The 27731-nt window shown below is 39.2% G+C and overlaps 1 protein-coding gene and 1 long non-coding RNA gene across 3 annotated transcripts; both read left to right on the top strand.

The window, feature by feature from the left end:
• The first annotated feature begins 4466 nt into the window (after window positions 1-4466).
• On the top strand, window positions 4467-27129 carry LOC111332358 (mechanosensitive cation channel TMEM63B-like). 2 transcript variants are annotated; one of them, XM_022937673.2, is made up of 16 exons: window positions 5094-5406; window positions 7885-7967; window positions 10386-10497; window positions 11315-11492; window positions 12952-13183; window positions 13765-14097; window positions 14939-15192; window positions 15802-15940; window positions 16251-16337; window positions 17071-17133; window positions 18394-18556; window positions 18782-18887; window positions 19270-19446; window positions 24506-24615; window positions 24708-24758; window positions 25383-27129. In XM_022937673.2, exons 1-16 carry the CDS (start codon window positions 5224-5226, stop codon window positions 25578-25580), a joined length of 2469 nt encoding a protein of 822 aa, XP_022793408.2. In that variant the 5' UTR covers window positions 5094-5223; the 3' UTR covers window positions 25581-27129. The 2 variants fall into 2 exon arrangements, with proteins under 2 accessions (XP_088601352.1, XP_022793408.2); XM_088745226.1 differs by lacking the exons at window positions 24506-24615; window positions 24708-24758; window positions 25383-27129 and adding an exon at window positions 4467-4551 and having other exon boundaries at window positions 19270-19835.
• On the top strand, window positions 19940-23094 carry LOC148716323 (uncharacterized). Its single transcript, XR_015995396.1, has 2 exons — window positions 19940-21935; window positions 22811-23094. It is a non-coding gene; the product is annotated as an uncharacterized LOC148716323 (long non-coding RNA).
• Window positions 27130-27731: the final 602 nt, after the last annotated feature.

Consider the following 27731-nt stretch of genomic DNA (forward strand, 5'->3'; position numbering starts at 1 on the left):
CTCTTAAAATTCTTACAGAAGCTTCATCGGGGACATAGAACTCTATTAAGAATTATTTTTGTTCAAAACACACGGACATGCGGTTAGAAACAATGTAGGTTTGTACACCTTTCGAAAACCAACCTTGCGGTCTACAAGCGATGTGCGCGCCAAAATAATTGGACCTTTGTTATCAAATTATGTCTTCAACTGGGGAATAATTACCATATACAAAACAACAAGAAAACTTGTCAAAGATTAGTTTACAAATGCGAGAGATATAAGTCGGATTAGCAGTTCCTTGATCTACAGATAATAAAGTAAGACCGTAAGTGTCTTTGACGCGAAAATTAAGTTTACTAAATTGCGATAAGGACATGCGACTTAAGCAAATGGGCGATTTCTACTGCTCGCGTGCGCTTTTTCCATCCCTTAACTAATTGCCATGCAATTACAACACGCGTGGCTTTAAAATGAGAATTTGTTGAATTGTTTATGGAAGAGTTTCTTTTTATTAGTTCGGCGCTGACAATTAGGATTAGTGTGCGAAATCTGATCACCATCAAATATTCTTCGGATAATTCTACCATTGGCTGATTACTTCAGATCAGAGATCTGCTCGTTTTAATTTAAGTTCTTCTTTTTCGGCATTTGGTAATTAAAGTTAATTGTAATCAATGAAAAAGAAAACGTGAGACTTTGATAACAATTTATTCTGTCAGTTGATATGCTAGATGGGTCCTCAGAAGCTCATGATGTAATTTTTTTAAGAAATCGAGAAAATTTATGTTTCCAATATTTAGCGGTTGCTTATATTGATATTAGTTGATCGGGTTTTTGCAAATTCTATAAAAACTTGCGTTCCTTTCCCCGATAAAAATGGTTTACCATTGTTTATAAACGGAAGCTTAGAATACAAACAATTTTGAAGATCAAACTTAAAATTATTAGTTATTAGTTTTAGGTAATATCGCAGTCCACTAGCTAATCTGGGCAAAGGTTGTTTCGAAATTGCTAGTGTTGTGCTGCTTTTGTTTGGAAAACTTCCTGAAGGAATTAAAACAAATTAAATCGAGTAGAGATTGAATACGGCAAAAAGAAATCTTCCGTCAACAGCTGATCGAGCAAGGCCGAGGCGAAAAGGACACCGCCCTTTCTTGGCTGGGGGTAGAAGCCTGGGATGAGATAACGACGCGCGCAAGTGCACGTGGTTATGGTTCTTGAGCATGCGTGATTTAGAAAATAAAGTCTAGTTGTCTTGGTAACGTCTAGGTTTTGTATCAGAATAATCAGAAGAAAAAAAAAATAATAATCAGAAAACACCCGCCGTGTGCTTCGAGGGCTTAAAGTTATATATGAATTACTTTTTTTAACGCAGTAATGTTTCCCCTGCATTTCGAGTGAGATTACGTCTTCATCAATAAATCGAATGAAGTACTTAAATCGAGAGTTCTTTATGAACCGCGCTGATCGATCTCATCTACAAGTAAAGCAGAGAAGTTCTATGATCTCCGCAGATTATTGAAACAAATTGCAGGAAAGAAGCCTGGTAACTTGTTAAATTAAAACTGCCACGGGATTCGAACCAGGACTGCTCCGACAAGATACAAAGATGACAACCGACAAGATGTCTAGCCGTTACAATATTATAGTAGCTTGCTGAGCAGACATAACTTAATGCATTTTTAAGCAAGCAGAGGCAAGTATGAGACAAGTACAAGTATTCACTCACCTGTACGCTGGAATTCAGGCTAACGAAAGCTAATAAGGGTAAGTAACTTTTTCAGCACGGATAAGGCACCGTCGTTTAAAAGTGAGGGTCCCTTATACTTTTTACGTAAAGCGCGATTGGGCGATTTTTTTTCTCAGTCGTGAATCGTAATTTAACTCTTTTTTTTTATTTGTGAATCGTGATTGAAGATAATATGATCTTTTCATGTCCATGTGAACGAATGATTTTATTTGAACGTGACCCGTAAGTCAAGAGCAGAATTAAACGTGATTCGTGAACGATTTTGTTTTGCGTGATCAATTTCCGGCTATTTTATGGTTTTGGAAATGTGCATATTGTTCTCGAACGGCTGTGGTTAGGTTCTGACTAGGGTTTTGACAGGAGACGGACTTGATATGGATCGGAAAAAGTCATCAAACGTACCACTAATAAAATACGACATTGCGACATCTTTTGTCGCGTAAGACTCGTCAAGACTAGAAAAAGTAAAAATATTAATTCAACATGATTGTCTCGAATTTCGCGTGAATGTGAAAGAGTGTTGGACATTATACATTAAAAGGCCAAAAATTTTTATGTAACTGAGTTTCACATAGGGGCATAGGGGACCCTCTTTAGTGGTCAAGACTGGAAAGAGATCGATAACTGATTCATCACAGTTTCGAGTCATTATCGGTTTTTCGACTACTATGCGATTATTCATGGTCAGCGGTAGGGTTTAATGATTATGCGTGGATTTGTATGTAGCATAATAGTGAGCTGGTATTGGTATATTTGGTGCGCCGGTAACAGAGAAGAGTTCAGTTGTAATGCAACGATTTGGAGAAACGTTACACGCAAATTTAAGGGAAAACCAAAATTGAAATAGTCCTGCCATAAACCCTAGTCTTGAAGCGGAAATTGTATATCAAGGTCGAGAGACATTCCAGTTGCCCGCAACGTTGTATGTGGCAAAGTTAACTGCAGACAGTACTTTTTTTTTTTTCTCGAAAATCAACTTTATTTATACAATGATTAGTGTTATATACAGAACAAAACTCAATTAAAACTCAATTAAGAGAATTAACGGTAAAGGGCCCGCTGTGCAGTACACCAGTGAAGGAGACCCAACACAGGGGAAATTACTTAGGTTATTGACAGTTGCTGGGTGTTATTACTATTTACAGGTTGTTTTACGGGAAGGCTAGCTCCTCTGTGCAGTACCCCAGTGAAGGGGCCCCAGCTCCGGGAGAAATCTGTTTTCTTTTTACACGCGAGAAAGGTGCTCTCTGTGCAGTACACCAGCTGAGGAGACCCGGCGCAGGGGTGTTATGAAGTGGAAAAAGTATGTACAAGGGGCGATTTACACTTTGATTTTGAGTTGACGGTTCTCAAAGGAGCAGAGAACGTTCCGATGAGCCCAAAGAGTGGTAGATGTCGCGCTTGGCGAAAGGTGGAAAGCCGCATTAATGCGGAGGCGTATGCGGGTAGTAATTTTAGAGATTACAGATTTAGCTGAGGGCCTCCGGGATTCAAAAGTCCCTAGGTCCCGGGCGGCCCACAGCTCGTTGAGCGTGAGTTTAATTAAAAAGGAGGTAAGAGCGTTTGAGCTCTCGAACTGGATGCCTCGGGGCAGTCCTTGCCGCAATAAAATAATTGAATTAGTGAGTAAAAAGGGGGAATCATAGAGCTGATTGATCAGGTTCGACACCCAGCTCCACACAGGGGACACCAGATGACAAGAGCAGAATGCATGGGAAATTGTTTCGCGCTCGCCGCAGCCCGCGCATTGATCGCTCACGGCAAGCCCCCGCCAGGACTTGAGGTAAGCCCGCGTCTTGACCACTCCATGAGCGATCCGCTGCGCAATTTCGCTCTCCCAATTTGTGCTCGGACGAGCACCAAAGATTTCTTCCCAAATGTGGCGCCAATTAAATTGGCACGCAAACCTCCGTTCCCACTGTGTGACACAAGGGAGCCGCTGGGGGAGGAGGGGAAGTTAGCCTGGAATCAAAGGTTCTAGCACTATGGTCAGGGAGAGAATCGAAATTCCCCCCCCCCCCCCACCCGGTCAACGAGGGTCAGTGCAGCGCGGTAAATAGGGGGTTGGTCATCCCCTAAATGCTTGGGGACGTTATTGGAGCGGAGAAACGCCCAGCTTTTAATTCTGTGGCTCAGCGGAAAGCCGACCCAATATCGGGCGAAATAGACCCATTTAGCGGTGTAAGTCGCGTCGCCCACCGAAGGAATCTACCGGAGTTTAAGGGCTCGCGCCTGTTGGAGGGGATGTACTACGGACAACCCTCCCTGTTGCCAGGGGAGCCGATAGATAGATAGATAGAGTGCTCAATTTGGACATGAAAGCAAAGCTTTGTATGCCAAAGAGCTATATCTAACTGCAGACAATACTGCTTCGGCCCTCTGGGCCTCATTAGTGCAGTGCTGATTCTAAGAGGGGGGGTGGGGGGGAAGCTCTATGATCTAAAGCCACCCCAAATGATTCCAATTTTTGTTTTTGTTTTTGTGGTACCATTTAAGCCATGCCAGAGTGCTCAAACTAGAAACTAGTGAGCCTCGCACTAGTTATAAATTGAAAAGTTATAAATTTAAAATTTATAAATTTGCTAAATAAAACTAAAGAACTCTTCGAGTTAACAATTTGAGAAATCGCTTAGACGTAAAATTTGCGATCTCAGCATTGCTGAATCAGTATGAGATTCCATCTTATTATATGTTACTCTCATTTCCCTATAGATGAAGTGGTCTCTTTCCGCATTGACTCAATTCTGCCTGTCGGCTTTGTAAACCAAGACAACGTTGATCCTTGATTCCCGTTCCTCATTCATTTTCGCCAAAAATAGGTTTGCAAAATTTTGCTTTTAGCAACTGCACAGGTTACCCAACCTCACGGGTTCGCGTGATTCATTGATGAGTAATATAAATTGTTAATTTTAACGATCGCTATTCTAAAGTCCAAAGTAGTTGTAAAATAAGGCAGAACTCGACCTTTCTGACCTTTCCGGAGCGTTTCCATGGTATTGCTGTCCCCTTTAGCCACTGTTTGCAGTGTTTCCAATTTCTAAACAATTTTTTATTTCAAATGTGCGAGCAGTCATGGAACATATTGGTTTTGTTCCCTAAAAGGGTCTGTAATGATAGGTGCAGGGGAGATGATTGTTGCCCAGCCCGGTTGATTGTACGGAATCGCAGATGGATGAAGTAAAAGAGAAAAAAATCAAGTTCGATCACGATTTAGAGTACTTTTCATACCCAAGTCATTTGCTTTTTTTTTTTTTTTTTTGCATTCATTTCCTTTTACATTTTGCTTCTTATTTTTTTTATCGCTATACCGCCCCGTTCAAATGGATGTCAACTGTGTCATGTGGAAATTTGTGGTCAGCAGATTGCATAATAAAAGGCGGGTCTTCCCAAACATGGCCGACGAAAGATGTTTTTGCCTGTATCACCTCTTTAGACTTCATTTTTATTAGAAGCCTTTTTCCTAAACGTGGATTCTAGCTGAAGCTGGTGGTATGGCAGACCTTTACCTTGAATTTGATGTTGAAGGTGGGAACAAAACTCAGCATATTGTACCGAAATGCTACGACGCAAAAGGTGCAAACATGAATTCCTCCGACAGACAGCTGTTGATAAATTACATGGCAAAAGATGGAGGAATTCCCGTAAATTTTGGGTTGAATATCTTGGGATGGATGGTAAGCGTCATCTCTGATCTCGATGCTGTAATTTTTAGACTATGTCTTATTTTTTTTGCCTTGCTGTACTTTACTTTTATTTAAACTCTTCGGTCTGATCCGCACGAATGAAAATGGAAACATGTAAATTTAGTCGCTCACATTTCGCTAGATCGGATTGGAGGTCGATATGTCGATGGCCGATCTTTGAGGAATTTCACCAACTGGCAGTCTTAAACAACTCTCTCATATTTTTTTATTTATTTGAAAATGTTTATTGGAGATTATCATTTGTTATCGTGCGAGGCAACATTTGTCGACCTTTCCGGGCGGCCGCGCGTAAAAAGTAATAATAACTGCATCCAGTTTCTCTGTTTCCGAACTCCTCGCAAATACTGCAACTTTGGGGAAGCAAATAGATATTTCAAACTTCTTTTCGATGGAGATACATGATTATTCCGCAGCGGAAACTTGAAAAGAAATCATATTACGGACATCGTGATTCGCAAATCCTGCATGTGTCGTCAACCTGCTCTGTCTCTCTATACTTGATGTACAACTACATTTATACAGAGTACCCCTTTATACAGATGTCAGAATTAAAAATAGCGATTTCAAGTAGTTATCGGTTCGAATATTAGACAATTTGGTTCAGAAAGCGGGCAGTTTTTCAAATCTTTGTCCCGAAAGACTACTCTCAAGCTAGTATTCGATTTCTTTGTTGTAGGAATTGAAGCAGGTGAATTATGCCGGCTTTTGTTCATCCATTATGCAAAAAATAATTTTGTGATTTATTACTTGTCTGTCGAAAGATACATCAAAAGATTTTCTTTTCTTATGAATGGAAATTGAAATTTCCTTTTGAGTTGTTGGTTCAGATTTTTCATATGTATTTACAAGAGTACTTTAATTTTTGGTATTAAATATTATTATGTTTTAAGAAATACATCCAAAATATTTTTTTCCATTCAAATTGTTTTGACTGTTGAAAATTGCTGTGAATTTGATTTGATAATTCCTTCTTTATTTTTAACTGTATGGCTCTGGAATGCCTCCCTGTAATAAACTAATTTTACTACAAGTTCCTGGTTTCGAAATAAGATATCTAGCAGCTCAAGTGAAAAACTAAATTTAGCTTTTTTTGTATTTTTGTTTTTTCATTCAATACATACGTTTTATATTGTAGTGAGGTCAGCTACAGGTATAAACAAACAAAAAAACCTTACACTGTGAGAAATAATTTTGCCTTTTTCAAAATATGGTAATTACATGGTTATGGTTAGAAGGTGTACCATTTATAAGAGAAAATCTGTTCTGTCACAAAAAATTGAGGCCAAATTTGAGTTACATCTTCTGTTAAATGGAATCTTTTATGATTTTATCCTTTTTTTTCATATTTGAGAAGTGATAATGATATTGCTTATAAATATCTTTACAGACAATGTTATTTTTTTCCAGACATGTTAGTAAATAGAGGATATTGCATGGCTACATGAGGTTATGAACTTTATCTTTGAGTGAGAAATATCATTAATGAAAGATCATTATATGACTAACTTAGCTTTCACATTTAAGAAATTGGCTTTCTATTAGTATTAAACACAGTTGTCTAGTTTAAGCATTTTCTGCAAGAAGTTGAGGTCATTTGACCTCTCAACCTATCACAGTTTATGTCAAGTTATAACTTTTATCAACATTTTTTAATATTTTGTTACCTGCGTGTTTTTTGGTGCATTTGTAAGTTCAAAACAAGTGACATATCAAACATTGATGTAAGTAAGAGGTTGGATATTGGTGTCAAAGTTTAGGGTTGTGTTGCTTTATTTATGGGAAAAGGAAACCTTTGAGATAACTTTTTTTGGGGGATTTCCAAAACTTTCCTGTTCAAAGAATCTGTTGAACAGTTAATATCGATAGCATTAGCTTGTAATTATTTAGTTTTAGTTATATTTTAATATCTACGTTCTTATTGTATTTCATTCTGAATTCACTATATAGCTTATCACAGATCATTCTTTTATTTCATTTCTTTAATTTGTAATTCCATAGTAATTTTCATTTGTTTTAGAGCTACTGGCTCTAAGCCTAAAAGGTAAACTTATCCCATGTCATGGCATTATGATATTGATTGTTTGATTGAAGGAGACAAAGTCATGTCAGATTCTGCAAGTGGAATGTAATGTTCTGTTTTTTATTTTGATATTAATTATTGCATACTTAAAGTAAACACAGTACTGAATGCAGAGATCATTTGCAGATGTCATACTTAACCAGCAGGAAAGCTTCTTCAACTTCCAAAATAAGATAAAACAAGCACTCTTTACGAAAAATGTTGAACTCTCCAAGTTAATTGCATTAAACCTTAATAGTATTTGTTTCAGGTTTTTTTACTTCATTTCAATTCCTCCATTAAATTTGTTCAACCCCGCAAGCTTTTCTGGAGGAAAAATTTCAGATTTTTGATGTGGTTTAATTGTCATTTCTCTTGTAATGTTATAGATTGTATTCATCTTGTTCTGTGTCATTCGGCGACTTGTGTGGGATTATGGAAGACTAGCTCTGATACAAAAGGAAGACCAGGGGTATGTAATGTTTTAGTTAGGGCAATTATTGCACACTGATTTTTAATATTACCATTTTGTAATTTTCAGGCAAATTTTGATATTGGTAGCTTAAATAAATTATGTTAGGTCTAGGACTTAAATGGTCAGAACAATGCACTAGTGCCAGCCATATAGTACTCTTACTAACCAAGTTTGAGGTATGTACTGCATGATGACTTGATATTTAAACTCGGATGAAAATGAGGCTTGTTAAGCCTCTAGCAATAGAGATGCTTATGTACCGAGAAAAATATATGAATATAAATTACAGAGTTTAAAAATAATATAAGCCTAAATGTAAATGATGATATAAATGATGATGTCTTAGTAGCAATGTAAGAAGTCAATTTAAAGCCGTAAGTTGTGGTCATAGCTACAGGTAAAACAAGTTTGTTTTTGCCCCTAAGATTGTTCTTATTTTCTCTTACTTGATATAAAATTACAAATTACTTAGTTTTCTTATCTCATTCCTGAAAAGCCCAAATTCAGCCATTAATCTTAGCTTATCAGGTAATGCATTCCAAGTCTTAGTAGCAATGTAAGAAGTCAATTTAAGGCCGTAAGTTGTGGTCATAGCTACAGGTAAAACAAGTTTGTTTTTGCCCCTAAGATTGTTCTTATTTTCTCTTACTTGAAATAAAGATTTTAATATTAATACTGAGGCATATCGTCCCAGGAACTCCTGGAGAAGAGGTGTAGAGTCCCAAATGAGAAACTGGGGCCACACTTGGGCCACTTTAGGAAGATTTGCCCAGGACAGAACCCGATGGAGGACGGAAGTGGTTAATGGCCTATGCTCCAACCGGAGCTAAGGGAATATATATATATATATATATATATTGTTATAGAGGGCTTTAAAAATTATTAAAAGCCTATCTTGTTTCCGTCTGCAACTTAATGAGTAACCAATCTTATAACATAGACTATCATATCCGTTGGAAAAGTCATTAAACACGTATCTAAGGGCCCTCTCATGTAATCTCTCTAATCGGTCACTTATCTTTTTTGAGACAGCTATTCCAAATAGAACTACAATAACTAAAGTGAGGCATGATAAATGCCCTATACATACGTATCTTTGACGAAAACGAAAGAATGTGTTTGAATCGATTAAGTATATCAATTTGTTTACCTACTTTCTTAATTAACTTAGATATATGAATCTTAAAATTTAACTTATTGTCAATTACAACCCCTAAGAGTTCCGCATTATCGGTCGCTTTGACTTGAAAACCATCAATATCCAGTTCTACTACATCACTTTTTCGCTTGGGCAAAACTAGGAGTTTACATTTGTCCAAGTTTAGGGTCAGACCACAGTCATGAAACCATTTGGAGGTGACTCTTAAGTTCCGGATTGTAAGTTATGGGCTGAGTTTTTTCTGCTCAGACTTATGGCCCAAGCGCAAAGCATGCAGGCCATAAATCTGAGCAGGAAAAACAAGTATGTTCTGCAAAAACAAGGCTACTAAGTTATCTATAGTAGAATGGTATCATTGAATAAAATCTTGCATTCTGATTGATTAATGAAGCAAGGTATTTAGCATGGAATTGTGAGTTGAAAACAAGGCTAAGTGATGTTGTTTTGCGTCTACGTATACATAACTCTAAGTAAGATACAATGAATATATGAAGTTCATATATTTTGAACTGCGGTATTAGATACGTATGATGCACGATCCTCGCAGTAGATAGCGCTATTTATGCAATAGCGAAAATCAGACCTGAAAAAAATCAGGCCTGTACGGGATTCGAACCACTGACCTCTGCGATACTAGTGCAGCGCTCTACCAATTGAGCTAACAAGCCAACTGGGAGCAGGCGGTTAAGTTGATTCGTAATAAACCCGTGAAAGTGATAAATCAGATACAATGAATATATGAAGTTCGTATATTTTGAACTGCGGTATTTCATAACATCATACATAACTCTAAGTAATGCTATTTTCTTTTTTTTTTAATTATTTTTACTCAATGGTGTGACTCAAGGAAGATGCATTACTTGACTTGTGAATTCTGCATTAAATTGCACTAGAAAACTGATATCACACTCATCGCTTTGCCATTCATGTGATATCAGTTTTTGTGTACAATTTAATGCGGAATTCCCTTGTCAGGCAATGGATTTTCCTATAAGAGTTAGTGTTGAGCCCTGTTTTGGAAATTCCCCAGCTTTTTTTGAAGTGTGGTTTGTGTTATGGGTATTGTGATCAATTCCGTGATTGGCTGCTTCAACTATCAGATTACAGGTGTCCGATTACAACCAACTGTATGATTACAGTGTTTGATCACATATCTACAGAATAATTATTGAAAAATAAAGCACCTAGTGCACAGATCACATTTGAGGAAATTGTAATGGTTATGATTAATCATGATATTGACGTCTTTATTTTAGATGGACCGAAATGTTCTATGGTTCCAAGGGAACATCAGAGGAGGGACGTGCTAGTCAAGTAAGTGGCACAAATGCCCCAGAAGCTGCTGAATTTCCAGACGTCAAAAAAAAGGTGAGTGTTATGTTAGATACTTTGTGCTTGCATGAAATTTGATAAGATAAAAGAGATTTGTGCAAGTTATTTGCCACAAGCTAAGCAGGCTGGTGTCAAAATTGCAAACTCATGTGGAATGTGGTTAAATTGTTGTTTTTCAACAGTTCTGTGTAGCTGAATGGTTTTGTAGCTGTTGTTTTCCTCCATGTTGACCACCCTTATTTCTCTTCTTACCTTGATTGAATCTGTGCGGACAGCAGCGGGTGCTTGCTATAGGGCAGGGGTTTACTGAAGGTACTTTTTCCATAAGCGGCTGCCTTAAGCTGTGACATAAGGCAAAATCCAACAACAAGAACCTGATTACAGTCTAAACAGACAGCAGTGGTATTCTATCTTGTGGCTGGTTTGGCTCAGTGGAAGACCTAGAATACCTTGGACAACCCATAATTTTTTTTTATGTTTGTCATTTGCAATCAGTCTTTCAGTTTTCTCCCTTCAGTATTTAAGCAAAACAGGTAAAAGAAATTTTGAAACTGGCAGGGCAATCCTTTTACCTTTTGAATTTTCAAGAATTCCAAGCAATTTTAGGCAGTAAGAAGAGTCAATACTGACAGGTGATAAATTTTACCATGCAGTTACTGCCTGAAGAGGAGGTCACCGGTGTTTGACTTCTTCTATCTCATCCAGTCAAACCTGCATTAAGGGGCACTGTTTTAAGCTTGTAGCTTTCCTTGGGCCCCTGGTCTGGCTTTACCCCTGATTAAAAAAAACTGCCCTTTTCAGTCTTATTGATATCATCATTTGTTTAATTCATTTTATATACTGTTGTTTTCAGGGTCTTTTCTCGTGGATCCCTGTTTTCATGCGAGTGACAGATGAGCACATTCGTCTTAAGTGTGGTGTAGATGCATTTCAATATATAATATTCCAAAAGCATCTTATAGTGTACAGCATCATCATATTCTGTCTGTCTATTGGTATAGTCTTACCAGTGAACTACTCTGGAAACAATGGTAAGTACCCTAAGAGTGACGCATGAAGCTTTAGGACATCATTCGCGTGTCTTCCCTGTTAACATTAGGGAGCTTAAGATACAGACGTTTTCAGGGCGACGGCGACGTGACAACCCAGGTAAACTGGGTCAGAGGTTGCCGTTTTCGCGCCATAATTGAAGTTGTTAAGATTCTGATGACGGCCGGCCTTTGTGACTTCTTCGAAGTTCGTCGAGTTTCGCTTTATAAATTGAGGCTTTTTTGTCGTAGCATGGTTACGTTTGAAGAATTCCGCCACCTCCTCGTCTTTTACTACGACGCTAATCTTATTAGCGATGAAGAGTTCTTGGTTTTGTAGGATATATTTCCGTCTAAAAACCCTAATTTTCCAAATTAAAATCTCCATAGATCTGAGGTGTACGTTTTCGAGGTGCATCTACGAATTGATAAAGGGAATGGGAGCAAGCAAAAATTCCCTTTTATGTTAAGAATTCAAGTGCTGTATGCGTACGTGCCCAAAACTTACCTGGACGATTTGGACTTCACTGTGTTGCCTCCGTCATTTTAACCTAAAGAGAAAAACAAAAGGTCTCCTGAGTTGGCCGAGACATCGTGTGATGATTCGTGCGAAATGTGATAATGCAATCACTTTAATACAAGTAACAAAATTGGCAGTTTATGAAATAAAACAAACAAGATCAATTCACGTTTTCACCAGGACGGCAAACTCACTGATCTCACGTCGCCGACGTGAGGGCGACGGCGGGGCCGCATGCGCAGTCAATCTCGCCCCAATCTTAATCGGTCTCCACGTCGCCGTCGCCCCGAAAACGTCTGTATCTTAAGCTCCCTATTTACCAAGGGGTTACCAGAGAGACGAGTGGTAGCTTCGTGGTTAGTGCGCTCTACTCCAAATTGAGTGGTCCACGTTCGAGCCTGGCCCGCCTGGGACTTTGTGTTGTGTTCTTGAGCAAGACACTTTACTCTCACAGTGCCTCTCTTCACCCAGTTGGTTAAATGGGTGCCGGCAAATGTAGTGCTGGGGGGTAGCCCTGCAGTGGACTAGCCTCCCATCCAGGGGGGAGTAGAAATATTCCTAATTGCTTCATGCCATGGAAACCGGAGTTAAGTGCCGGCCTGATGGGCCACTTGGCTAGTAAACAGACTTTTTTTTTTGCTGGCTGTCTACCTTCACATATGAGACCACTCTCCCATCTGTCAAGCTTTACGTCTTACAGCTCCTTATCCAGGCACAGCTGCTGGATAAATCTCTGTCTAGTGGTTAGTGAAGTACGTTTGTTTATGCTGATCCACTGGATAATGATTTACCCATTGGATAGCATTATTCACCCTTTCAACAACGGGGTCCAAGAGTTGCACCTGACCACTTGATGCCTGCAGAATTTGACAATTCAGATTAGAAAGAAGATTAAGACAACCAGACTACAAATATGATTTGTATCTTCTATTGTGCTTTTAGAACCAGTCAAGGATTCTTTTGGTGCCACGACAGTTTCTAACCTGATGTATGACTCAAGCGTCTTTTGGCTTCATACAGTTTTTGCAATCATCTACACTGTGTTAATGGTGATTGTGTTGCGACATTTTACCAACCTGTTTGCATTCAAGAGCCACGATGATTCTAAGAAGACAATCATGATGACTAATGTACCTAAGAATGTGACAGCTGACTTGATCATGCAACATTTTCGGTGAGAGTTGTAAAAATTGACTGCACCTTTTCCACAAAATTGGCCGATAAGAAGATTAAGTTGAAAGTGCAAATTCATCTATAAAAAGTTATGTGTTATGGGTTTTTTCTGAGGTTTAACGCGTAAGTTTCTCTCCTTTCCCAGGGCAATCTTTTTATAAACTATTCTTTAAAGTCGTCAAACGAATCTTTGTAGTCTCTTTCAAGTTAGAAATACGTTAAAGCGTTTCATAGCGACCTAGCGAGCTTCCACAGTCAAACGTTTGACTCAGAAAAAAAATGCATGTTGTTAGAGATGTATCACAATTTCTACAGAAGAGGAATATGTTCTACCATATAAACAAACAGGTAGAATGATTTTTTTTTTGGGGGGGGGGGGCAAATTAGTAAAGTATGGTCCAAACTAGTGGTATGTGAGGATGCAAACTCGCAAAGGTGGTTGGGGGTGAACTTGTAATGAAGCGAAAGCTCTAGCTATCTCAAGAAAGGCCAAAAAACCTGGCTTGTAGACGCTCTCGCATTGAGTGTTTGGATCATGGGGTATTGGTTTCGTAGGTGATATTCTCTGTTGCATTTCTCCAGGGAAATATATGGTGAATCGCAAGTCCTTGAAGTCCAAATTGCATTTGACTTTGCAAAACTAAAGCAAGCGCAGAGAAAAGTTCTTGCCGCAGAAATGGGTCGGGAACACTGTGAAGAACTGCTCCGTAAGACTGGGAAGAGACCGTTAACCACAGTGAGTACCAACAAGCTGTCTCCTTGTTGCCACTGCTGTGGCGCCAGTCACGTGGATGGGATTGAGTACTTTACTGAAGAAGAGGAAGATGGTAAAGTCCAAGTTGATCAACAGAGGCAGAAACTGAAGAGTCTGGGAATAGCTTTTGTGACATTTGAAAATGCAACGATTGTTCAGAGGTACAATACTTCTAAAGTAATGGAAGGGGGTCTAACAGACCACATTAAGGTGTGCGCGGATGTTGGTCAAGCTGTTTTTGTGCTTTTGGGAAGCGTCTATTATTCGCGATTGGGTTAGGATGCACTTCTCATAAAACAAGGGTAATAACCGCAACAATAGAGTGATTTAGCATCGCGTTTACGTGAAACTGCAAACGTCAGCTTGCCCTTTCACGTTTCACATAAAGTAGCGTGAACCTGGCTGCTTTAGCTTTGCGTGAGCTCACGTCATGGTTCATTTGAAGGCGCCTTTGTATCACTTACAAGGAATAGTTTTGGTGCACTTTTTCCAGCAATTAACTTCTACTCTTTGAGAGAAAAAGTGAAGAAAATCTTACGCGGCGAAACGGGGTTACTTTCACGTAGAAACGGCAAAGCGCAACCGGCAAACGTGCAAATGGCGGGGAAAACAAGGTCACGTGGTCAGCGTACTTTTCCTTGAAATACCAGGGCGAATTATCGCTTGAATCGGAAATAAACATCAGCCGACATTTACATTCTGATTAGCGGCATATTTTCTTCTAGCTTCCGTAATGAATTAATTCGTCATTTTTCATTGAATAGACCCAAAATGCGCTACCATCACCAGAGTTTGCTCTCACAGATTTTGCACAATACTGTGCGTTTTTGCTCGTTTTCGCTCTGACGAAGAACTGACACCCGAAACGTCAGATTTGGAAACACTTTACGGTGGCCAGTTTACATTGTCAACTCACGTAATAAAACCAAATTGTCTTCTATCCCCTTCCAACATAGAACCACAGAAACATTACCACTTTTTTATCATTTGCTCGGTTTGCAGATGTCTGAAAGACTTCAACACAATCCGGCACGGAAGTCCAGAATCGTCTGTGTCTCGAAGGATCTTTTCAGACCACTGGAATGTGTCTCAGGCTCCTTTAGCTGGGGACATAATCTGGGAACACCTTTCTGTAGACAATGAAAGTTGGTGGGTCAGGGCGGTGCTTATCAATACGTTGCTTTTCATCTTTGTTCTGTTTCTCACCACGCCAGCTGTTGTGCTGTCTACTTTGGAGGAGTTGGAGGCTAGTGTCGGTGAGCAACTTTTTTTTTTTCTAAATTGTTTATTCCCTTTAAAGAGAAGCACTCCTTTTTGTATCATTTGTTAAAAGCTTCATGGACGATTGGGTGATTGTCTTTTCAACGTTGTTTAGCTGAAGCACACACGAAGTGTTAAACACAAATTCAAAAGTTAGAGCTGTTTTCTACAGCTTCATAATCAGTTCTTCGTATTCGGTAGTTTTCATGAAGAAGGTTCCGCACAGTGGTTTCAAATACAGACCTTTTACATCAATTAACAATTCACCAAAGCGGAGGTGAATAATTATTTCAGTATATACCACACCGAAGCCAAAAAAAAATTTATCTTTTTCCATAGACCGAAAACTGTTCGGAAATCTAAGTGTTGACGCGCGGTTTTGTCTTTTCGGATGCTCAGTAATGAATAGTACTTACTGATTACTTGAGAACTTGCCTGTGTGACGTATGCGGAATTACTTGAAATAACCCCTCAGTAGTGTTTAGTAAAAGTTGGAACTACCTGTCAATTCTTTTAGAGTTCTTAGTCTTCCGACCACTTGCTGAAATAAGTTGCAGAGTTATCCAATAACCGTTTTGGATCTTTTTACCCTCTATATTTCGCAGAGAAAAGCAATCCAAAGCTCGCTGTCCCTCCAAGTCCATTTCTCACGCAATTCTTGCCCACTATCTTGCTGTGGAGTTTTGCAGCAATCCTTCCTGCGGCAGTGTCCTGGTCAAGTTATTTCGAAGCCCATTGGACAAGGTACGGGTATGATTCTGAGGAAAATACATGCTAATGTTAGGGTTTAAAGGGTCCGTGAGTCTAATGCTTGACCACGAATGTACTCTAAGTCGTTACGCGGAAACGCTGGACCCAAGACATACGGGCACGAGTACTCAGTTAATACTCGTATGTCACTTGGCCCAGCGTAGTTCAAACGCTGCGAAATACGACGTACGTTTTTTCTGTACTTAAGAATATTTGTTGGCTCCCAAAGGGGCCGGTTTTTTTTTTTTTAAATTTGTAGTTAAAAGTAAGAAAGTCCTCGATGTTGTCTCCTATTTTATTGCAGGTCAAAACTTGAGCATTCTGTGATGGTCAAGACATATATTTTCTTAATACTGATGTTAATTATTCTTCCTTCGTTGGCTCTTACCAGGTAAACAAGTAATCCGCTTGAGTGGTTTGACAAATCGACAGTGGTTAATAGAAAATCAACAGTGATTTAACGGTGGTTGCGGACTCACGGGGCGCAGCCGCGTGAGTCCGCAAACATTTTGACCACTATGCTGACGAATATCGTCATCGATAAGATTACAGACCGCGCTAAGTCACTGTCGATTTGTTTTTTATCACAGTATCGACGTCAAATAAAACGATTCTTTCAGTGTACGATCATTGCGTGACACGTTGACGCAAGCAGCATTGTCTGTACTCTTATTGACAGCGGCAAATTGGCCAATCAGATTGCGACATTACTGCCAGTTGTAATAAAATATATGTGTTTCAAGACTGTTCAGAACACCGACTTGATTTTGACACAAAGTTAGCGGGAGACGTAATTGTGTTCTCCAATCGGGAGTACAATGGGTGCTACATGCCGGGTGGGGATTTCTCTTTGGCAAAAGCCGGCAAGCGTAAAATCCAGTTGAAGACGTTGCTACGTGAAGCACCCGTTTAGGCTTGGGGCCTGGGCCTGAGAAGGAGTGTACCTCGCCTACCAAAGTCCGAGCTGCTCCGGGAAATTTTTCACACCAATTTTTATTGCCTCGCTACTCCAACAGCAATCATGATAAATTTCCAAGGGAACCAGGAGAAACGAAAACTTAGGGTTTTTTTGCTCGTAAAATGCGGACAGGCACTCAAATGTTTGTGCTGTGTTTTTGCTGCAGTGTGGATGCTTTGTTTCATTTGACGCTCGGAGGAGGTTTTCCTGAATTCCAAAGTAGACTAGCGTGAGTATTCAACTCTTATTAATATATCCATAGTTAATATATTTGAACTGAGGAGGGAATTTAAAAAAGCTTTCTGCAATTAATCCTATTTTGCCTTCACTGCTCAACCGGACACACAAAGAGTTGATATCTGGGCGGGTTGGCCAGCCAAGCCACCGTTTATTTAACGCCAAGTCGATATGCTAACAGAAGCCTTTACAATTGAAGTAAACTAAATGCACCAAAGCCGGACACGAAAACCCCTAAAAACCAGCAGGTGGAAAAAACGGGGAACGTGTACCCCCCCGACCAAGGCAGCGGTGCCACCCTTGGGGTTTTAGGGTATCCTGTAAATGACATTTTCACATAGTTACTTAAGGTACTATGCTAGTACTGCTCTAAATTTATACAAAAGACGAAAACAAAAACAAAAACGAATAGCTACGCCCGGTGAAGGCTGACCGTAGAATGTCTTGCTCTACCAACGACCTCTGCTTACAAACCACGATCCCATAAGGTGAACAAATTACAACTTCTCTTCTCAACATAAACACATCGTCAAGTACACCGATAGTTAAAATTAAGCAAGTCTTCAACTGGAGGACTACCTGGTCATGTCTACCTACATCTCAGGTTTAGGAGGTTTCTTCAAAACATTTAGGTTATGGTCTTATCTTTAAAAGCAAATCGTTCAATCAAGTAAGTTGAGTGCCCCCAGGAGTTTCTGTAACTTTTTCCATAAGCGGCTTCCCATGATGCAGCAGTACCTTGAGGCGAAACCCAAACACATGAGCCTGCGAGCAGGCTCAATAGACGGCGGTGAGAGGTCTTATTTAAGTCAAAGGTAGACCGCTGGAAACCGGCGGATGTTTTGGAACTCCTTCACATCTTGTAACAGTTGAACTGATCTAGTATACTTAGCTACAGCAAACGGAGAAATATTTACACAACTTAAGTGTTTTACCTTTATACCCAACAGCACTTTTCACGGTCTTGATACTCTTAATTTCCTCTCGATTTGAACAATGAAGAACACAACGGAAAAGGTGAATTGCTAGTTGACAGTAAAAGGAATTATGCCGATAGCAACAATTTAGTGTCTGTTATCTTACGGATGAAAGTTTTTCTGAAAAGAACTCATGGTTGTCGGTAACTGCGACTTGTGATGATTTCCACTCAGTAATTGCTGTCTCTGACGAGACCCATTTTCTCTCAAGACTGCTCTCACCCCAGGTTTAGACTGAGCTCATATTTTAATCACGTGTTTGCTCTCTATTCCAGTTGCGTGTTCTTGCCCAACAATGGCGCGTTCTTCGTCAACTATCTTGTAACATCAGCACTGATTGGAACCGCAGCAGAATTGTGTCGCTTCCCTGAGCTAGTCTCTTATGCAGGTAGTATGGCTTGCGCACGAAACGAAGGAGAGAAAAGGCTCGTTCGCAAGGTCAGTGGACTCTCTAAGGCCTACGTTACGGTTGTGCTTCTTGGAAAATTTAGGCGAAGTAAAGTAAAAACAACGTAATCCAAGATTACTTCGACACGCGACGAAACTTATTGTTTTGTCACTCTTCCTAATAATCGTACTACATTATTTAAATTTATAGTAGAATGAAGGGTAAGCTGGCAAGGAGAGTTTGTGATTTGACATCAAGGTTCTTTATTTTACCAGGAAGCCGTGCGTGAGTTTGCGTATGGGCAGCAGTACGCCTGGATGTTAGTTATCTTCACTCTGATGGTCGTTTATTGCGTCACTTGTCCTCTTGTCACGCCATTTGGTAAGTCACGCAAAACATTGTCGTCACGCTACCAATCGAGCACGGGCGGTAAAACCCACGAACGAAGCGAGCGGATCAGAGCCAGAACTCTCGCAGACCCCTCGCAGACAGGAATCAGGACTCATAACTATAGATCAGTCATCCTTCGATAGATGTAGTTGAAAATGTGTAGTCCTACTACTTTCGCTTCCAGCGAAGAAACTTAGCACACAGTCTAAAAAGGGACGGCGGTGAAATATCTCCAGGCGTACTTATATCAGTTTCCAGCACAGCCCATGCACCATATTATATTACCCTGGTTTCAGCCATTACTAAAGTTATGAAACTAACTGCTCGGCGCAGTATTTCATATGTAACCCGTATTTTTGTCATTTCTTCTCAGGTTTGCTCTACATGGCCATGAAGCATTTAGTCGATCGATACAATCTTTACTTTAACTATCGCCCACCTGCTTACAACTACGTGGACAGCAATGTACATCACACTGCCGTGACGTTCGCCGTCATTTCAACTTTCTTTCTCTTGCTGTCGCTGTTATTTTACTCCTCTATCAGATTAGGTAAGTGCGGAAGTCAGTCTAATGTACACCTTAGGAGAACAATATGCATACATGATATGTTGACTCTTACTTATCGAGCCCTTACTGGTAACACCCCTGTATATATTAAGAATCTACTCAATGAAAGAGATATTTCTTACAACCTACGTGGACAGCAATGTACATCACACTGCCGTGACGTTCGCCGTCATTTCAACTTTCTTTCTCTTGCTGTCGCTGTTATTTTACTCCTCTATCAGATTAGGTAAGTGCGGAAGTCAGTCTATTGTACACCTTAGGAGAACAATATGCATACATGATATGTTGACTCTTAGTTATCGAGCCCTTAATGGTAACACCCCTGTATATATTAAGAATCTACTCAATGAAAGAAATATTTCTTACAACTACGTGGACAGCAATGTACATCACACTGCCGTGACGTTCGCCGTCATTTCAACTTTCTTTCTCTTGCTGTCGCTGTTATTTTACTCCTCTATCAGATTAGGTAAGTGCGGAAGTCAGTCTAATGTACACCTTAGGAGAACAATATGCATACATGATATGTTGACTCTTAGTTATCGAGCCCTTAATGGTAACACCCCTGTATATATTAAGAATCTACTCAATGAAAGAGATATTTCTTACAACCTACGGGGCCAACGTCTTCTCAATGTCCCCAGGGTTAATACTACAAACTATGGCTTACATTCTTTCCGTTATTCAGCCTGTAAACTCTGGAACTCGTTACCAAACTCACTTAGAACCGCTCCTACGACGAAGGCATTCAAACAAGCTGTAAATCGAATTAAATTTAATCGTGATTGTTGTTCTTTTTGTAATTTAGCTTAAAAATTTTAATATCTTATTTCTATACATAATTGTTTGGTCTATTTAATTTTAATTTTTTATATCTTCGAAGATTTTAGCATAGTTGAATAAAGGCTGATAGTTTCGAAAGAAACTGTTTGGGGCTGCGTCTGTGGGAGTAACGAAATAATTTGGATATATCAACAAAGTTGAAATGGAAAATTAGCCACCGTAACGATTACAGAAGCTGACGTTTCGAGCGTTAGCCCTTCGTCGGAGCGAATGACGAAGGGCTAACGACTTTTTCCTTCGCTCCGACGAAGGGTTAACGCTCGAAACGTCAGCTTTTGTAATCGTTACGGTGGCCAATTTACCATTTCAACTTTGTTGATATATCCAAATTATTAGCATAGTTGTTTGCTATCTGTAATTCGAAGTTAAATAAAGGTTTTTACTTCACTTCACAATATTAAATTGAGTGACGAAAAAGATCCCAGACTGCAATGGTTCCGCTTTACTTCGCTCTGTGATTGGTCTTCAAGACTTGCGCCAGCCTTTTACCCAATCAGATGCAAATCGTCTTGGTCACTTGCGTTTTCCCGCGCTTTGGCAAATCAGTCGATTTCACAATGAGTTCTCAATGGCTTTGAAGATATTTTCCTTTTTCCTGGTTGGTCATTTTGATAACTTCCGGTTTGGTATTACGACGCTCAATTGAAAAGCGCACTAGTTGGTAAGCAATTTATTATGGTGAGCAGGCTACTACAGACAACAAGCTATAATCTACGAGCGTAGTATTGTTGCATGCCTTGTAGTAAAGGTGCGACAAAGATCTTTAATAACATCCGGCATTTCAGTGATCTTCTCTCAGATGCAAGACTAAATTAACATTTTCGACATTCGAAAAGCGCTTTTCCACCCAGTTCGCGCCCGACCATAAGTCGAAAGGCCTGAGTCCGAAACTTGAGGCTCGTTTCTGGAATGTTCCGGTAGATTCCCGTACAAAGAGCTTCTTTTTTTGTTTGCTTCATTTACCTTGATGATCGAGATGTTGGTAGCTTTTAAATTAAACAGTTTGAAATATAAAGAAACAAATAAAATCGAAAAAATTTTGAGAATCCGCGATACTATTCTTCAGATGTATAAACTTTGAGATTATCAGTGATGCCAAGCCCGAAAAAAATACTCGTGGGCTTTGAAAAACGGGCCCTTAGTCGGTACAATGATTTTTTACCTCGTGCTTCACCTGTAGAAGAGAACTTTGATTCAGCGAAAATCACGTGTTTCAAAATATCAAACTCGAATCTGCCAAAGTTGTAGAGGAAACCAAACTACCATTCGAGGTGACCAAGGTTGCGAAACTGCATTAATTTCGTAGTTTCCATGGTGACGCACGCATCAAAACCCGCATGGAAAAATCCCTACACCACCCCCATTATCTACGGTTTCCTTAGAAACCTTTGCTGCTGCGGAAAACTTCGTTTGCCATGTTTGAATTTGCGATAGGCGACCGCCCGCGATCATTTCTCGTTACACGAAGCAATTGTGTTAAAAATCGGTGAGTTGGCAGTTTTATATGCCACGAACATGCAAGAGATGAAATGACGACGTCGTTTAGCTGAGGATTAGCTTTTTGGTTCGGATTACTTGTATGGCTTGGGATATGGGAGAATTTCGTCTGCTTTCGGAAAACTTTGGAAGTAAGTGTTGAGGATAAAAGTTAGGGCAAAGGCTCAAGAATTGTTGACGTGCATCCTAATCTATCTGCGATTATTATGTTGCTTTTCGAGACGAATATCTTTATACCTTGAAAGTACGCATTTGCTTTTGAAAAATTGCGATCAAACGACCGCCTTCCGCCGTAAAAACGAATGTTTTTTTGTAACTTTTCTGAAGCGTTTCCGAAAGTTTTCTGTATTAGTCACTTACACTGATAGAAAAAGGTATTATATTATGTCATAATATTAAAGTTTTACTGGTGTTTGTCGCATTTCAAAAACCTTTGTCCTGAAAGTTTGTTAAAGATCGTTAATAGTTTAAATTCCAGCCGAATAAAATAAGTTTCGTGTTTCTTCGGCCGAAATTCGGCTAAAAAAAACCTGAAAATTTTGTTATTCTTAAATTTCACCCATCGTAAAGCTTATTGTTGACCTAAGCAGTGGTCATACAGGCGTAATATTCGTTCCAATTGGCAAGTAGATATTTCAAAAAGTTATATTAAACAAAACTTCTTTGTTTCAATCGTACCTTTTGTGTTAAGAGATCAATTTAAGCCATCAAAATTTTTTTGCAAATTAGATCTCGAGCTTAATACCGGTGGCGATCTTTTGGGATAACAGTGAAATTAGCAGGATAAGGTACTGAAGATGTTATATTCAATTTATCGAAAAATCATTTGAAATCCATAAATTTAGAGTCCACTTCAACGTAATGGTTAGACAGTGACCTTTCCTCATGGGTCTTTCAGAAAACATTGAAAGGCGGGTGCGTTTTTACTTTTGCAGTAATTTAATTTTCTTGAATATTTTACGTCGAAGCTACTCTAATTTATATCCTCCGCCATGATTGCCTTTAGATGCTGTCTTCATACAGTTATTTACATCCTTTACAACGATCAGGTTAAAACAACGTGTGAAACGAATGCATTGTCAGCGCTGCAATGTAAAGGAACTTTTTCAAAGCTTCCATGCGTTTATTTTTTAGTTGGAGCCATTACGATTAAAAAAAGTGGAATGGACTGCGCTGTCTTTCGTTCTGACGAAAGGCTAACGTTGGAAGCGTCATCTTGAAACCTCTTTACGGTGGCCAGTTTACATTATTAATTCAAAATAAAACCAAAATAAAATTTGAATCAAGCGGGCGGGGAGAGGCAATGTAGGATTCACGGTGTCTTTCAAAAGAGATAAAAAAAAAATAAGGATGTACTTTTAGCTCTAGAATCCAAGTTAATCCCCGTCTAAAATAGTGACCAGCTTCTAATTTCTCCTTACAATATCACCCCTCAAACAAACGGTAAGGTCACGAGAATAAAGTAGATCATATCCAACTAAAGAAGCTCTTGATTGTTAGAAAAATTCTCCTTACTGGCACCTTAGGAAATGTATAGCGAATAGTATAGAGAACATGGACACTGATGTTAGGATAGAAAGGATTAAGCACGTGGAAAAATTAGGCCACCGTGTCGCGGGTCCCGTGTCCCTTTGGAGGGCTTTGAAAACCGAACCAGTTCTTTCCATTCGCAGGTTTTAGAACTGCGTCTGAGCCGTTGGATCCACAATGTGAAAATATTTGCATTTGGTTGTGGTCTATCAGGCCGGTGCTTAACTCCGGTTTCTGTAGCGTGAAGCGACTAAGAGTATTTCTACTACCCCCCTGGATGGGATGCTAATCCATCACAAATCTACCAGCTTTCTATCGCAAATTTTGTGATTGATTGGTTACCTACTCGCCATTTATTTCGTGAAAGTGGGTAGAGTGAATCGCCCAATGATTTGCCGTTGTTAATATCATAAAATGAAAACGTTACGAGTAGGTGACAAGTAGATTTATTCGATAAACAATTGAATCATTCGCTCTCCTCTTCCACGCATGATCGTTTTAGAGGGCTTCCCTTATCACGTGATAGAAATCGTGAGCGCATGCTCTAATTGCTTAACATTAATCCGTTAATTAAGAAAGCTAGCAGAAATATCTTGTTCACAGCAAAAGCAAATATTTTCACTTGGGATTACTCACGGCTTAACTATTAAACTCGTAAGATCTGATTGTTAATTCTCCCTCTTGCCTTATACGCATTTCCTCGCATCGTCTAATTTGTCAGTTCAGTTTCCAGGCGGATTCTTTATCGAGTTATTGAGACTAAAAAAAATTATAAATCACTCGCCATCGGTTCGTAATTTACAAGCTTCCCTCGTGTTCTCCTAACATCCCGCGTGGCTTTATCACGATGCAGAGCCCAGAAAAATGTGTTCTTTAATGCTTGAATAAATGTAGTGTTAGATCAAGAAATCTTTTACGAGATAAGTTTTAGTATTCTCATTACCTATTTGCTGGATAGTGGATGGACATTATTAGGGAGAAGTTACTTGCTGATCACTTCTTGGAGTTAACGGTAAAGGCCAGACGACGAGAACTTCACTTTTTGCCCTTTACCTTTGCTTCAAACATCATGAATAACCTCGTTGCTGAGCGTGCGTTCCTACGTCGAAAAATACAGGCCTGAAGTGAATTTTTTCGGTGCAGTTTTAACAGTTTGATTCTCTCTCTTCAGGTATTAATGATCCTCAGACTGTTTTCACCCTGGTCGTGGTGTGTATCACAGTGCTGCTTCTCTTAGCTCGAGTTTGCTTTGGAATGTTCAAGAAACTTGGACCTCATAAGGTGGCTGTCGAACTGTTTATAGTGAATAGAACGTTTTTGTTTTTGTTAGTCTTGCAAAGCATTTATGGAATTATGTTTTTCCTTTTCCTCAGGAATACCTCACAACAGATGCGGAACTCAATGGAGCTGATGTCTATATTCCTGTAAGTTCAGCTGTTGTACTTTTGTTTTAGTTCCTTCTTTGAAAAGTGAATGAAAGACAAACGATATCGTTAAGATCTTGTGAGCTTGGAGGAATTTGTGTTTTATAGAAGTTGATTCGTGCAATTGTAAGCAGCTTCTGGAAGTGAATGAAAAGTAACCATCTTATCACAGAATGGGCAGATTTTGTTTGTTTGTCTGTTTGTTTTGTTTTATTCAAGTTTATTTGTTTTAAAGTGTCACTCAGAATGCTTGGAAATCTTTGGCTGCGAATTAATCGACGATAGATCTTCACTCCACTAATTTGAAGTTTAGAGTTTTACCAGCCACACGATACAGAAGTATCAAATGAATGTAATCAAACCTGGTACCGAGAAATTTTTCGATATTACGTTACACATTCAAGCACGGATTCGTGAACATCTATAAGTGGTTTAAATGTAACTTCTTGGCACATTATTAGTAGGTTATCCTGCACACAATTGATAACAATGGATACACATGGATTAGAGGGTGTTATCTTGATAAAACGCCGAGTTTTCTTACTGATTTTTGTCCTCATTCCATAAAGGAATCGAGAGTTACGTGACATCTTATAATTTAACATTTTCGTTGTTGCGTTACAGGAAGCTTACCTTCCACCAGTTCTCCAAACAACGCGGGAAATGAAGGCTACCGGAAGTGAGAGTAATGGCGTGTCTCCTCCCCAGCTCACCAGGCGGAAGAATTACGGCACGACTCAGAATGACCACGTGATCGATACGTCACAACTGACACCCAGTTCGGAAACTGTAGTGACTTTCACTGACGAGGACAGACTCTAATTCAAAGGCTGTGACCGTTGGAAAACATTTAAATATTTGTTTTGTAAACCTGTCTTACCGTAAAAGGTAGAGTTTTTCTTTTTGGTACAATGGGCTCTTCTCCAACTTTCCTCAGCGTCAAAGTAAGAACCTTTTTCGTTTGTAACCTGAGAAAGTTTCAATTTTCCAGTTGCTTTTTTTAGCCGTGAGAATGTAATGTTTTTGAAATGAGTGTGACAAAACTTAGTGGCAGAGAATAAGTTACGGTAGATGGGTTACTGAGGAGCAAAGCTCGTCCCAGGCTCAAGGTGCATTTCCGTCGTCTCTTTCTTGAAAATCCCTGAGTAACTGCAATGTTACGGTAGCGTTGTTGGAAAGCACCGCATAATTGAACTTTTAGTTTAACTAATTTATGTACAGTAGATTAGCAGCATCTACAAAAATCATATTTTTTTTTCCAACTTTCTTTAGGGGAGTTTTAAATGTGTTATCGTAATGTTCGGTATTCTCCGAAAATAATTGGAACGTCTCGTATTGTAAACTCGGAAATCAAGTGCCTCTAATTTAACGGATTGTTAAAATTAGTATTGGTATTATCCTTATTGATATTTTCATTGGGAAATCAATTTTAACAGATATTTTGTGCAAGAATAAGTCATGCTTATACATTTTGATAAGTATTTTCTAGCCCACTTACTTTGGGTCGCTCTTAGATTTGTTTCAAAGTACTTAGGAAAATATATGTTAGAGTAATTTGTTTCGTTATTTGGAGACAAATCAGATTATTTGAATTCATTTAGTGGATATTTGAGGAGCTTGTATTGGAATTTAAGTTATTGTGCAATCGTGAGCCGCGAAATCCATTCGAATACCTATAGACAGTTAATAGAAAACACCTTAATTTAACAGCACAATTTTTTTTTCTGTAAGATAGTTTTGTTTCGACTCTTATGTCCGTCTTCAATTTTCGTTAGAAAGTCTTTGTAATAAATAATTAATTACTGATTGTTTTCCCATAATTTAGAGTTTTGCGTTTTAAAGAGATTTTAAATTTAAAGGCATCATCGAGACAGGCATATATGGTTTTTACTTACTTTTTACGTTTTCCATCTCTAGAACAATTATATTTATTAATGCGTTAGTGGATCTGTGTTTGGTTCTTCTGAAAATCAGACTATGAACACGAAGGGTATTGAGCTGGGGGGGGGACAGCATCAGACTTCCCTTCCGCTTTAGGTCCCCCTCGGTCGTTTTTTTTCGCCCTAGTTCTTCCTTTATCCTCAGATCATAAGCGTGGGTCATTTTCCGAAATAGCCATGATTGACTTCTTTTTTGCACATAGACAAGCGGAAAATTGTGACAGGGGCTTACTGAATTGTTAAATTGGGTCAGTAAATTATTACAGTGAGGAGACTCAAACCTGAGACTTCAATTACTTGAATAATTATCCTGTGATTAGTTTCTAATTTTAGTATACCTACTAGACGTTCTTTTGTTGGGTGAACCTAATCGTAGAATTCTCGATGAATTCATTTAAGCCGTTGAAAAAATAAATTATTGTTGAGATGTCTGTTGGTCTGTTAGACACCTGATAACTTGTTCAATGATATTCAAACATTGTGCGCCCTACTATATTCCTGAATCCACAGGAGTTTTTTGGGCAGGGTTTTTCCAGTCGGCTCTCGACCTGCTGCCATCTTTAAAGTTGGCTGAGAAATCCCTGGGGTCGAAGTTGGAAATTCCTAACTGGCATACTCTATTGGCGGAGTCTGCTTCACACGGGCTCATGTAAGTCACTGTACATCGTTTCTTAAGAAAATTCGTTTCCAAGTGTTCATTGTGATACAAAAATGTCAGAGAAACAGAACCATCGAACGGAAAGAGCCAAAATGTATTGAATATGACTGAGAAGCAGCTAATTTGGGGTGATAATATTTTCTAAAATCATTTTCTTTTCCATCACAGGGAAGCTGTCCCTACCCTCCCCTCCCCTTTCCCGCAGTGACAATTCATTGATTCGCTAATTAACGATAAGAATTGGGAATCACAGTCCTACACGATTTCGTAGAACGTCCAGTTTTCTCTCAATTTGTTACAATTGTAACACGGTCCGCACGGTTCCACAGTGTGTCCGGTTTTCCAGCATTCGTTACAGTTCTGCTCTTACGAGTA

Source organism: Stylophora pistillata, chromosome 14 (genome assembly GCF_964205215.1).
Source record: "Stylophora pistillata chromosome 14, jaStyPist1.2, whole genome shotgun sequence".
Classification (NCBI taxonomy): domain Eukaryota; kingdom Metazoa; phylum Cnidaria; class Anthozoa; order Scleractinia; family Pocilloporidae; genus Stylophora; species Stylophora pistillata.